The 14,275-nt window shown below is 36.6% G+C and overlaps 1 protein-coding gene across 2 annotated transcripts in view; it reads left to right on the top strand.

Annotated features, from left to right (window-relative positions):
• B3GNTL1 (UDP-GlcNAc:betaGal beta-1,3-N-acetylglucosaminyltransferase like 1) overlaps nucleotides 1–14,275 on the top strand; it is a 131,194-nt gene that overhangs the window by 16,833 nt on the left and 100,086 nt on the right. For both annotated transcript variants that reach the window (XM_082326588.1, XM_082326587.1), the window contains exon 5: nucleotides 3,115–3,180. In XM_082326588.1, coding sequence (XP_082182714.1) covers nucleotides 3,115–3,180 — 66 coding nt within the window. The remainder of the gene's footprint in view (nucleotides 1–3,114; nucleotides 3,181–14,275) is intronic.

The following is a 14,275-nucleotide window of genomic DNA, read 5'->3' as shown; positions in this document are numbered from 1 at the left end:
TCTGACATGACATGAGTGAAAAATAATTCAGAAAATGTTTGTCTAATTACCGAGGTTTTGTTCTCAGTCTTAAACCAAAAAACACGACCAAACTCTGTTGACTGTAGAAACCAAAATCTGGCAACACAGTTGCTGAATTCAGTATCATAAATAGAAAGGTTTTGATAGAAAAATTGCCATTACATAATGTACAACTGGATAACATATTTTAACGTCTTAGTTGTCTAACACTATAGTCATTTAAACTCCATAAACCCTTACCAGTACAGTGCATGGCTGGGCGTCTCACTCCTATCCATGGCCTATGAAGTTGAAAAATTTTTAAAGTGCTCTTACTTTGTGGTACAATCTTTCTGGTTTTACTCATTAGAATTTAATTTGGTTTTTTTTAAACACTGGTCTAGAATACAACTACATTACGTAAGATTATTTCTGTATAAATATATTCTGGTTTCCAGTTTGTGGTTACCTGCCCAGTCATGGATAGTAAAGAATCTGTAAAGCGTTGAAGTTGGATTTAGCAGTTGCCAAGCCCGAGTCTAAAAAGCTAAATGACTGATGTGACGCAGTTTTGTCTGGGATGTGATTTGTATTTTGTGCTGTTCTTCCTCATCACCTAATTGCTTTATTATTTTATTTGGGATTATGTCTTAAACTATGTTCTTTTTTTTTTTTTCCTTTCTTTCTCCTTCCACAAACCTGAAAAGTATCACAGAACTATACAGCAGTGCATCATATGTGTCAAACTGTTAATTAAAAAAAACACACCAAAAAAACCCAAAGACAAAATTATTTTTAAAAATCTTTTTTAAAGGTCATTCAGGATAAGAGTTCATAGAGTTTTCCAGGAGTAGAGAACAAAAATGTATTTATAAAAAAAAAAAAGGCATTTTGAAGTTTCTGTGGTTATAGTGCCCGCTCTTTAGCTGGATTTTACAGAATACTGATGATCTTGTTGATAGCCTAAGACCCAAATCTGTAGACTTGTTAGTTTTGCCAATAGCATCAAAATGACTTAGTGTTTGGTCAGGGGGAGCTAGACCTTTCCTGTCAAGTTGTCTGCTTATAAAAACATACTGTTGACCTGGTTGGTGAATAGGATATTTGAATTTGGTTTGAATACTTTCTACGCTGATTTAACCCTTTTAAATCAAGTAGATTATTTTTCATCTTTGTGAATGTATGAATTCTGTTAAATTTATCTCTGTTGTGCAGGATCATAAATAGTGGAGTCATTTCCCGCAAGAGCGTATGTTGTGTATTGTAAGAGATAATAGTAACATTGTTCTAAGCGTTGAAATTCCTTGCTTTTTAATAGATATCTTTTGCATTCTCTTTTTTTTAGGGATTTAACAAGACATCTAAGAAACCTAAGTAATTCTTAAAGGAGTAAACAAAGCTCAGTTAAAATATATCTCCTGTTGTTTATATGAAAACCAGGTCTTAATTTAAAAAAATCAGCCCTGGATTTGGCATAAAGAAATATGATTTGGTTTGTATGGGAAATAGGGTAAAAGTTTTTTTGGAACATATGCTGATACAGTACCTGAATTCTGGTGCCTTATTGATAAAGTGGATTTGATGGTAAACAACGTCCTTGCACTTTTGAAGGAAATGGTGCATAGAGGTTGAGAAATCAGAAGGGTTTTTTCACTCTATTGGCTTTGAAAATCAGTAACATCTCTTATGCTTGTTACTAAATATATCCAAAATACAAAATACAGAAAAATGCTTTTGACAATGTATTCCTTCCATGTTTTATAAACTTGCATGTGGTAAGGGTCAGTTTTAATATTCCTTTGTTTTATCTTTAACCTTGAATTGTATTAAATAGTTGGACCTACTTCTAAAACTTTTTTCATCCTCACATTGTTTTCGATTAAACTATAGTGTCACCTTTATATCAAGGTCATTCAACCCTCTAAGCTCTAGATATTTAAGCACTAATATATTTTTGTTGCGATTGATTTGACTGAAAGTTTTAAAGTGAAAGTTGATGGAAATTCAATATTTGGTTTTTTGGCTTTAGTAGGAATCTCCTTAGAATGATTTTAATGTGAGGAACTGTTAAAAGAATGGCTGTAGAACAGGAATTCAGGGCTCCTTTGAATTGTGTTTGCCCAATAAGGTAGGGCCTTTGGAAATACTCTGAGGAGAAATAGGTTGTGTTAACCTTAACCAACATATGAGAAAGACTGAACTGACCTTTTAAAAGGGAAGAAATGTGGCACCAAAATGGAAAAGAATATAGGTAGAAACCTCAGGAGATTAAATTTAGGGAAGAAAATTTGTGCTACAGTTGGGCGTTTTAATAGGCTGTAAAACCATAGTCTAGAAAGGATATAATTTTGAACAGGAAATAATGTAATTTCAAAAGTATATGATTTTGAAAGGAGTATCTCCTATCTGTTCAAGGAAGGTTACTAACTCTTTCCAAGGTAACATGTCTTTTTGTATGTAAACAAAATAGACCTTTATGCTACAGGTGAACGAAGTATTAACATCAAATTTAAATCTAGGTAGTGTGTTTTGAAGCCAGTGTCAATGCTGATGCATTTGATGAGTGTGGGGTTTTGGTTTGGTTTGTTTTTTTTTTTTTCCCTTCCCCCTTAGAATTTTATCCTTTCACAAACACTAGTTTTTGTGCTCATGAAATATGACACACTGGTAGATCTGGAGACTGAAGGCTTTTCCTTATCAATGAAACAAGATATAGCAGACTACAAAGAACATTTCCTCATATGGCTAGAATGTCTCAAATCTCATGCTTTTAATCAAGGTTAGTTCCTTGTCCGCACGTACTACCGGTACTGTTGTTAGAGTTTGTTGTTAACGAGGTGGTGAATTTCTTTAGAAATGTAAAATGTGTGGGTGCCCATAAGATACACGCTGAGATCACAACACAGTAGTCACGTAGTAGTTTTGACCACTTCCAATTTGACCAAGATTGAGTTTAATCCACTGGAAGTGTAAAGTCTCTTAATATTTGTTCCATTTGTATTTCTGACTGCAAGCCAGTAAAATGATGTTAATTTAACAGCATATTCTAATGTGTGTCTGAGTACTGTACTGTGACCCTTTTTATGTTCAGCAACAGTGTGCTATTTATTCCAGGATGATGTGATGATGCCACAGCGGGTTAGACTGCAGCACGAAGCTGCCATTCAACATCCGAACAGTGTGAGTACTTTTTTCTTGTGTGTATTTGTGTGTTTTTCTTTTACAGAGTGCCGGATACATCTTTAAAAGGATATGAAAATTTCACAGTGGGGCTGGTGAAGGCAAAGCAATAACCAGTGTATTCTTTTCCTTTATTTTTAATCCTTGTGCTGAATAGTAGCTTTGATTGAACTTCTTTTCTTCCAGTTATTTTCTCTGTTCAGTAAACCAGACCTCATTATGACAGTGATACTCTTTTTCAAATAAGTATACAGGTTTCACTAATGTGTGTGATCTAAAGGAGAATGCCTTTTTTATGTAGCCTTACTAAGAAATGTGAAAAGCTGCAAAGGACTGGCTACATCTATGGTTTATCTGTTTGTAGTATTTAAGAAACTGTAAACTGTGAGGAATGTACAGGTTGTTATCATTGATAAACTGGCCTATGGTTAAATCGATGTTTCTCCCTATATCTGCCTGCAAAAGAAAACATTATGAGAATGCCATTCTTTATTCTTGTGAAATAAACTCTCAAAAACATTCTGTGAGATAGCTGTTTTATGATCTATATGATGTTGGTTTTGCATAAATTTTTGTGATTAGGACCAGTATCCTTTAGAGAGAGTTTGTGTATATGTTGTATTTACCTAAAGATAGTGAATATAAATAATTTGTTATGGCAATTACTTTATGTGTGACATAGGTACTCCTTCATATAATTGAAAACTGAGTTTGTCTCCCTGTCAGCAATGTTCAGCAAAAATAGGCTTGTTGTTTTCACATCTCTGACATTTTCTTTTGTGAGATTTATTTCAGTGTGGAAGAGGTTTCTGGAAAGGAAAGGTCAATTGACTTGATCTGTCAAGACTGTATTTCCTGCAGGTCTCAGAACAAAATAGACAGTTTTAGGATTATCACTCTCTGGGAATTAAACACCTTTTGAACTTTTCTTCCAAAACATACTTGCTTCAAAGTAGAGATTATTGCGGTTGTTTCAGCTGAGGGATGTCTGCCAAACAACTGGCTGTTTAGCGGTGAGATGTGTACCTGCTCATCACACCACCTGTATTAGGTATCTTGTGAAATCTCGTAATCCTTACAATATAATTTATCAAATTTTTAGTAGTACCTGAGTAGCAGTTAACCTAGTTCATATTGTGAACATAATAAAATGATACATCAAAAGTTGTTTTTGTTCTGATATGAATCAGTTAATGTAATTCTGTAGTAAAATGTCAGAAAACCGGAGAGGCAAGTTGATCCAGTAAGCTTGTTTTATGGAAAGTAGGGTTAAGAGCTATCATATTTCTTGCTTATATGACTTCTATATCTGTATATTAAGACTTTTTAAAAATTAGACTAATTTCAACTGAACAGCTTGTGGTCTATTTAGAAAACACTTCAACTGTTTTGTTTCTAATCTGTTATACTTTAGTGCCTAACAACATTCAGTATGAACTATTAAATGACAATCAAATAAGTAATATTGAGTGCCTGAGTGGACTGTGGGTATGTCTTCATGATATATTCCAAGCAATACAAACTTGTTCTTCCCATGCTCTAAACTAATCTAACCTTGTGCTCCTGTTTTAGTGTGGTACTACTGGCCCGTTTGCAAAGCTTAGCTTGAGCTTTGTGCCTTACTAAAGAACACTAGCCAAAGCCAGTCTGATTTAGCACGGGAAATAAGGGTTTCCACCTTTCCATTGTCTGACATATTAGTACCTAAAATCTTCAGTTTAGGAAAGTGTAAAAATTCTCAGAAATGAATGGAGAGAAAGGCCCAAGATTTTAAACCTTAAGAAAAATGGTGGCTTTTCCACAAATGGTGTAGACATAGTACAGGTGGGTAGAGCCTGTCTCATGCCAGCACTTTCTCTCAACTTTCTACTGAATTGGAGGGTTTCCTTTTCCTTGCAGCTTTTTGGGCAATGACCGTGGTGTTCTTTTTTTTTTTTTTTTTTTTTTTTTTCCCCCTTTAAACTTCTACTGCTTTTTATTTTCTGTTATTTCTTGCCTTGTGCTGTTGTCTTTTAGGTGTAAGGATTTTCCTTCTTTGTTCTTGAACCTTACAAAAGCAAAAATGAATCTGTGTTTGAATTGAATGGAACATGTTTTTCCTTTTTACAGGTATAGAAAATGGTTGTAATGCCTAAGTGAAGTATACTTTCTGGGTTAATGTTTTATTTTACAGAACTCTAATTCAGAGGCCTGAAAGGAGAAATGGGGACATCTGTTCCTAGGTCCAGAGCTCCCCAATAGTTCTGACACAACTTGAGTTACTTTGAGAAAAGAAAAGTTGACCTTCTGGCCACAAATCTACTGACCAATGCCAGGGATGGACTGCTGTTCTTAAAAGAATGATCTCTCTACTGTCCTCAGAATAATCATGCCATTCAATTTTCTGGCCTTGGAAGATGGTTGGGGATGTTTGTCTGTACTGGAAGTTCTGACTCTAGCTTCAGTCAGTGTGATAAGCCAGACTAGGTGGAGGAAAAGAAAAACCAAAAAGCAGAAGCTTGAGAAATGCCTGTGAAGCAGTGAGCTTTTTTGGTTTGTTCCTGAAATTCGAATTTGCAGACTTGGACTTTCCACTGTTTTGCAACGTCTTCTGACCTGGATTTTTGACTTCATGTCATCTCAGTGTACTTTATGTAGTCTCAGCGTACTTTCAGAAATTTTGTTCCTAATCCTAGCTTTGCCAGTTGTTACTGAGAGCCAGAATTTCCAGTGGGCTCTAATATTGAGGCTTCAGTCTACTGCCATTACTACTGTAGATTTACAGGTAAGAAAAGTCTCCAACTTTCTACACCAAGAGAATTCTTCTTCCAGATCCTCACTAATCCCTGAGGTTCTTCCTTTTTCATGTTATTCTTAAATGCAGATTGCCTTACCCTGACTGGAAGCCTGGTAGCTAAACAGTGGAACGAAAGATATCAGATGCCTTTGGAATGACTCTCCAACCAGTTGTTCTTCAGAAAAACGAGTGTCTCTGTGTCTGAAAAAGCAAGAGGCTTGCCCCCAGGTTCAGGTGCTGGAGTAGGACTGGGGTAGCACTGCAGCAGCCCTTAGCTTTATTGCCTCTATCGTAGACTACTTAATCATGCTTTAAAGAGCAAGAGCAAATTCTTATCTTGAAGCTATTCTTATAGCTTCTTATATTCTTATTCTTATCTTGAAGACTTTTTTAAAAAAAATCTTGTAGAATGGAACTGTTCTGTCATCAGTAACATTTACAGTGAAGGATTTTGGACCTCAAAAGACTAATTACTAATAGATTATGGTTTTATTAAATGCAGCTCTCTAGAACCACTGTCATCTTGTCCTCTGGTGAACATTTTACATTATATCCAAGTCTATAAATAGGACACTCTTAGAAAACATGAGTTTTTAAGACTTTGTGTGTTTATACTACAAATTCTTAAGCTTTGCTAGCTCAGTATGAATACCTCCTTTTAGCAGTTTGAAAGCTTAGGAACATTGTACTGTCTATTGATAATATAATAGTTACCAACCTTTTGGCACTGATTGTCCAGTGCACATGTGCCCTTACGTTATGCTGCGTACAAGTGTGCCTTCAAATTGCTTATGCTCTAATCAGATAAGGAATGACTTTGTTACTGGGGAATGAACAACTCTTACTAACATTTCTCGCTCTAGTGTTTGTTTATCCCTAGAAGCAGCACCCATCCCATTTCTCCAGAGTAAGCCAGGTGTTGCTTATTTACCAACCCCAAATCATGTATGCTTTGTTGGCAGCTAATGAGTGGCGAGATTCAAGTTCACATTTCCCTTAAATCTGAAAAAATCAGGCCTTCATATCTTATTTTAGTTATACTTGTGTTCTTCTGGAGGAGATCCAACTTTGTGTACATACTGGTGTTCTGTTGAACAAGGCTTCGGAGTTTGGCGTAGCCCAGGAGATGCGCAGTTTCAGCATTATTTCCCAAACCACACACACACACACACTGCAGTCTTTCACACCTATGTCCCACATTTATTCTCTTATTTTATTTGAGCAGAGTAGTACCCTTTAACAAGTCCCAAAGCTTTCTGTTTCAAGGACAGATGAAATTGTTAGCAGTATCTGCTCCCAGGTTGTCTTTTTGCAGGGTACTTGCATCAGGACCCGCTATGGGTGTGCCAAGACGAAATCACTGGATGTGGTTAGAGTATACTGTTGGAGAGCTCGAGTAGCATTCGAGAGCTTCTCTGGAAAGTGCTTCATTCCTGGGATGCAGAGGTACCTGGCCACACTTTGCCAAGCCACTGTGCCGTTGTGGAGGCTTTCAGGAATGGTGCAGCACTTGGAATACTCTTCCAGTTTTTCTTTTTCCTAAGGATTCCAGAAAGGAAATAATGTTATTTCCTTTTGTTTCCACTGGCTGAATAAGAGGAGAATCTGTACCAGTGTCAGAATGAACACCTTTCTTTTTGTTGTAAAATTACTAGCCTCTTTCTCAAACATGTAGGATACCTAGGCATGTGAGAGAACATTGAGTATAACCACTTGCATTTCTTCAATGAGAAATTCTCACTGTTTTGCATCTCTAAAGCAAAATTTTGGCATATTCTGTAGCTTGGACTTAGATCAAGAGCTGCAATGCCTAAGGCCATTTTAACCTATTGCATTATCTGAATGTGTTAACCAACTGTCTAAATTCTGCATGTCTTTGATGGTTAACGTGACTCTGAGATGGTTGATTGGATTGAGCCAGCTTGAACAACGCATGGCACTACTAGTTCACAGACCTGTTCATCTGCCTCTGGGAAAGCTGTAAACAAATATTGCGCAATCAGCAAATGAGCTGGAGCAATGAACAAATGAGTGATATAGCTGAGTTTGATCCTTTCTTTAAGGTACAACTCTAGGCCAAAGCATTTTATGTCCTGTCCCTCATCCCCCTGCCACAGAAGCTCACAAACTAAACTTAGAAATGAAGTCTTTTTTTTTTTTCTTTTGGTCTGGACACATAACATTTCTTGATTTTGAAAGTTATAGTCTAATAGATAGGGGTTTTGTATTGTTGCTGTACCCTGTGCCATTCTGCTTGCCTAGACCTGTTACGCATTTCTATTGTATCTTAGAAAGTGTTTTTCCCCCCTCCCTCATTTTCCTTACCTGTTGCTTATTGAGCGCTAGTTTGAACCATTTCACTTTCTTTTTTGTGACTAAAACGATCAGCTTCCATTGATTCTTCATTATGTCAGTCCTTTGAGCTTCCACCTTGTTCATTTAAATCAATATCTGAAATTGCAAGTAAAGATTTTCTTAGTAGCAACAGAAAGAGTATACAATAAAATGAGTAGATCCTCTCTTACAGGTATAATTAAATGAATAGTTTTATTTGCACATGAAGTAGATATTAATGTGGAAAAGAGCTTTTAAGATCAGCATTCTGAGTGTTTATATGGCTGTCATGATAATGAGACCTGATTCTTTTTCAAATTACCTAAAGAGCGACAATGTTTCAACTATTTTTGTATTGGCAGGAGACAGGGATCTTATATGAGTTAATCCACGAGAGCGGTATTGTGAGAATGGCTTAACAAATATTGAGCTTTGTTTTGTTCTGAGTGCAAAAACATTAATAGACGTTCTTATATCTGTCAGGGAGTTCCATATTTTAGATCTAGCTCATCCTTGGAGGGAGGGAGGTAATTCGAGGTAGTCTGGACCAGTTTCCATGTACTGTCCTGCATATCAGAGCAGTTCTTTAAGTCGGAGTGTGCACTGATTGTTTTGTATAGAGAAAGAGCACTGCGTGTAAATAGTATCCAAGTGATTTGTTTTGTTGAGTAATTAAGACATTGTGTACTCAACTAGTGGAAAAAACATCTAGAGAACTGTTTCCATCTCCTCTCAGGTGTGCAACTGCACATGTAGGAACTCTTGTGCCAGAATTCCGGTGCAGCATCGCTCACTGGAACACTGGCTTGTACAACGGGACCTTTTCAGTGGAGCCTTTTACTGAGCAGCTGTGCCACAGTATATCACATTAATGTAGGGGTTTTGTTCCTGCTTATTATCACAAGTCTGCAATAAAGGCAGAAGATTGTTTTATCTGTCTCGTGACAGGCCAGGCTGCTTCATGATGAAAGGGAACATGTGATAGAAAATAAAAATGGGAAGAAAAATAGAGAGGGAGTCCACCTTACGCACTGGCAGTCAACAGTAGCAGTTTGGGAATATTGGCAGTCCTCGGTGGGTAGTGATTTTGCATTCCACGTACCGATGGAGTTTGGTCACCTCTGAAAGGTCTTAAAGCCTTTTGTTTGCTCTATCTTCTTGTTAGTCTAATGTTAGAGTAGTCCTGGAAATAACAGATTACCTTTCAGACTACATGCTGTGCTTCCTCTGTGTACTTTCTCTTGGGAGTCAAAAGTTGTTATGCAGTCTGGTAATTACGCTGCACTTAGACGTGGATTTATTCTGTCTGATGAGCAGGGTAGCCTTGTTTGCATGGCTAGAGCTGGCAAAATTGAGATAATGCATGTCTCCTATACCTATGTCTTGTTCTTAAAATAGTCTTTTGTTGCATAGTACTAATTGGAATTCAGAAGCTCTAAAACTTGTATGGATTTTCATATAATTGCACCTGGTACTTTTTTAACTGGAACCCATGCAAAGGACCAGTTTATTAGATGTTTTGCTGTTCTAGTGGAGTTACAAGTCTTTAGTAAACTCATTAAGAAGTGACCTGGAGTCTAAATGTGTTCATGAGCTATTCAGCATATTTTGGATCACAGTATGATGTTACACAGTGAAAAAATATGTGCTATATTAAGAGTTTGTCTTCGGGGGGGGGGGTAGCAGACAGAAGCTTGCTTCCGCTGAAAACGCTATAGCTGTGATTAGAGCAGTGCTGAACCCTAGCTAATATTTCCTGCCTTACACCAGTGTTAGCAGGGCTTGTATCTGCTCTCACAGCAGCTTTACAGCTTCTGGTCAGCCTGGAACACGGGCAGACTGAGGTTACATCTGCCTGTAAAAGGCTTGCTCTCAGGAGCCTTAGGTCGGGTCTTGTTGAACTGAAGTAGTGTGACGCAAGGGACAAGGACTTCAGTTAGGAGTGAGAAGATGCAAATTTGCCTCCAGAGTGGCTTTGCCATTCCTCCTCTACTGTTTTAAGGAAGTGGTCAACAACGTCGTTCTGTGGTCTGAGCCTTTAGTCCTGAGGGATTTTATTACCTTTACTCTACTTAAATTAGTGTTTTAGACTGGACTGCAAAAATAGGTAAGTAGTACCTTGTATGTAATTTTGCAGGTGTGAAAAGATAATAAGAATATGTGAAGCTTTGCTAAACTGTCATTAAACATAACTCCATAATGTTGAACTATGATCTCTCTGTTCAGTGGGATAGAAGAGGCCCTCCGTTTAAATTCCGTCCTTCATGTGTGCAACAAGTTAATGTTGTTGGTGATCTTCTCTCACTCTGTCTTCTCCTGAGGTCCAGGTATTGCCAGTCTCCCCTTTATTGTTTGGGCTTCCAGTTGTTGCGTATAGCTTAGCAGATTTTTCTTTGATAAATGCTTTTGGTTTGGACATAAACTTGATTAAAATCTTCATTGTGTAGAACTTAAGTAATCTTTGTTTCTCCCTAGCTAATGTGCATCAGCTCTCCTTCTGTCTCCCTTACTCAGCATGTTTGAGACAGATCGGTGTGTGTTGCCCAGGCACGTCCTAGCAAGCAGTGCCTATGGAGTTTAGCTTTAATATAAGCATTAATTTATAGAACAGCTATTGAAGAGAAATGAATTGGATACTGGCATGTCTTGAAGGACAGATAAATAGATCAAATTTGTTTGCTTAACCCTGTTTATAGGACTTTGCTCCACTGAACGGGCTAAGGTAGATCTGAGGAGGCTCTGGTCCATCTTTGGTGTGGACAGAGGGGAAAATGAGATTGTATTCCTGAGGTGATTACCTACAATTGTTGGTTGTCTAAAATCAGTTTATTTTTGATGCAGGAGAAAAAAGTGTCCAGAGAAATGTTTTTATGAACTACTCTAACTATTCTGGTCATTAGAACTTTAATACGTTAGACTCGGTTCCTGTGTACTGCACACCATAAACAAACTACAAATCTTTAATATTTTTCTTCAGCCTATGAAAAGTGTAACGCTAAATTAAGGCTATCCAGTATTGATACTTACAAAAATATATATATTTATGACTTCAGGAAATTGCCATTAGAGGTTTTTAAAATACTATTTCAATAATCTTCTTTTGCTATGGGGTGTAGAAGACTAAAGCAGTAGTTCTGTGAAGGTTTTGTTCTGAAGTGGTGACAGTGGCGTATGTTTAAGAGGAGAAGATAGGATTCCTTTTCTTTTTCTGCACTGAAGAATATGAAAATTCTTTCTTTGACAATGAGAGTATTATTCTTACGGTGGTTTTCATTAATTGGGCCTTTCCATGTACATCGCCCAGATCTGCTGGAATTCAGCTGTGTCTTTGCTTTTTATTAGGCAGCTTCCTTAAAGATTCTTTTTAATTTGCTATTTCTGAAAAGCCACAGTGCATTTTCAAAGTCACAATGTCAGTTTAAGTCTGTTCTACATTTAATCAAATATCCCAAATGAGAAACATCCCAACTTACACCACTTTGTAATTAACTTTGTGTTTAATGTGGCCTCCACATGCCAATAACCTCATCAAACAATTTTGATTACTAGAGTTTGATATTCCTGAAGGTCTGATTGTAATGTAGACTTCCAGCATATTTAATTTTTTAAACTATGAAGCGTAAAATGTTTGAAAATGAAAATCCTCTCCTCCTCGTGTTTAGATATTTTGCTGTGGTTTATTAATCCAATCATACTGTGTGGTGCTACAGACACAAGAGAAATTGGTTTTAAAATAGAAATTGTGCAAACATATTGCTCTTTTTGGCTGTTCTTAAGTTTTATGCAAAGGACTGGTTGTGTAAGCATCTTGATAGGATCCAAAGCGTTTACTTAATTTGCATCAAATTCAGATTGCACGTGCACTAGCCTTAATAGAGAGGATGAGCCCTTAAATCTTCTTTATCCCAGGATGGCAGATTTTGAATAAGGGCTTCTGAGGCCTGGTGCTTTTTCTTACCTAAGCTAGTTATCAAAATGCTGGGGCTTACTCATTTACCTTCAAAAGACTTCTGAAACTCCTTTAGTTTGCTGTAGTATCTCTTCAGTTACCTGAAGTTTTTCCAAAAATGTCATATTCGTCCTTCATGATTTCGTATGCCTGGCAACATCCTTTTTAAATGTACGTGTGGTGTGATGCTCAGCTGTGCTCATTCGGATTACGCCACCTTGACTTCTTGTTTTTCATATAAATTCACTAAAGAAAACTCAGACTTCCTTGGTTTTTAATTACTCCTTTTTCACATGCTGAGAATAAACATGTAACATCCTATTGTGGACTTTAGACTTGAACCAGTGCCAAGTAGAACGTTTAACAGATGTTCTTAAAAATGGATTTCGACAAGATAAGAACATCTGCCGAAATGGATATTCATCTGACCTAAAGGATTCTCTGGGGAGTCGGCACTATCAACATATTTTATAATTTTTAAAACATGCTTTAAATACACTAGGGTGTGTTTTTGCATCTTTACACCGAATGCAAATTACCTCACAGGTGTCATGCGTTTTGAAGAACACTGTTTCCTCTATCAGAAATGAGAAGGAGAGAAAATACATTTTGCCACCTTCTTCCCTGAGTATATTATTTTGGAAAGATTTTAACCACGTAAAAATATTCCTTGCATGTATTATTCCTTTTTGATTACACTAAATGATGGTCACAAGGTCCTTCTTAAAGCCACTAATATCTTCAGTCATTTCACTGTTCTGCTGCATTAAAAAATAAAAGGCCATGGGCCTGTAGAAAAACATAATATAATTTAAATAAAATCTTTTAGCATTTTTAACAACATAAATGTGAAGTGTTGTTTCTAGTAAGGTCAAAATCCAAAATGCTGATTGTTGGTATAAATACCTAGTCTGTTTAGCTGTTGCTGTGCCATACAAGTTTCTTATTGATTAAAGCCGATGTTTTAGTTATTGGGATGACCATGTACTTGTCTGGGAACTCAATGTAAAGTGTACTCAGTAGACAGCTGTATTTTGTAAATCTTTGTCTTTCAGGTAACCTAGTTTTTTGGACTAACCACCCTGTAATTTTGCCACGTTACCAAAAAATGAATTTTCTTGAGTTTTAAAGAAACTTGGTGAATTCTTGTAGCTAGTGTTACTTGTAATAAAATACATGGTAGCATAAGGGGAATTTGGTTAAATGGCAGCTAAATCAGGCCTACACAAGAATTATTATTATTGACATAATTTTAGTTCCTTAATGGTTAGCATTTTATAGACAGGTTCTTCTAAAGCACCATCACAATTTGAAGGAAGACCATCCAATAATATCCCATATCTGTCTATCTATCTATATCTATATCTATATCTATCTATATATATTTCCCTCAATATTATTTTTACAAAATATGGATTTAGCTATATAGAGCTTTAACTACTTGCTCCAAGTAAGAATAGTAAGAAGCAGAACTGGAAACGGAGCTGATAGATTTCTTCAAGATGGTCTTGCTTCCCTGCTCCAGTATTCTGCAACTGAAATAGATTTTAACATATAATCCCAAATATTCTTTAACTTTTCCTTAATTGGGCGAAGGAACAAATTAATAATATAAGTCTAATCACCTGTTCACCCTTGGTTAAAGTGAGTGAAATGATGCTTGTTACCATTGGCTGAAAAGTTTATCCAATACTTAAATATTTTAATGGTTAAATCTTAGTTTTACAGTCATGCTAGTTAACATAATAGAATTCTAGCTATTCTGAGTAAATTATAAATAAAGGCTTGTGGAATATTGTGTTAATTGTGTTTCCTGTGAGCAATGGGTGATTTGACGAGATAATGCTGAGTCACAGCTGTGCAATTAAAAATTACGCTATGAGCACTATTTCATAAGTCTACTTGAAATCCTGGACTGTCTCAATCAATTGCTCCTTTTGTGGTAGATTTCTACTTGATACTTCCAATAAATCGTACTGGGGACGCTGCTGATCCATACTTGTGACAGCTAGCGTTAGAGGTGCTGCACCAATACC

Source organism: Platalea leucorodia, assembly GCF_965183815.1.
Source record: "Platalea leucorodia genome assembly, chromosome: 14".
In the NCBI taxonomy this organism is placed as follows: Eukaryota; Metazoa; Chordata; class Aves; order Pelecaniformes; family Threskiornithidae; genus Platalea; species Platalea leucorodia.
Note: the sequence above shows the minus strand (reverse complement) of the source record. Positions and strands in the feature narration are given on the sequence as shown.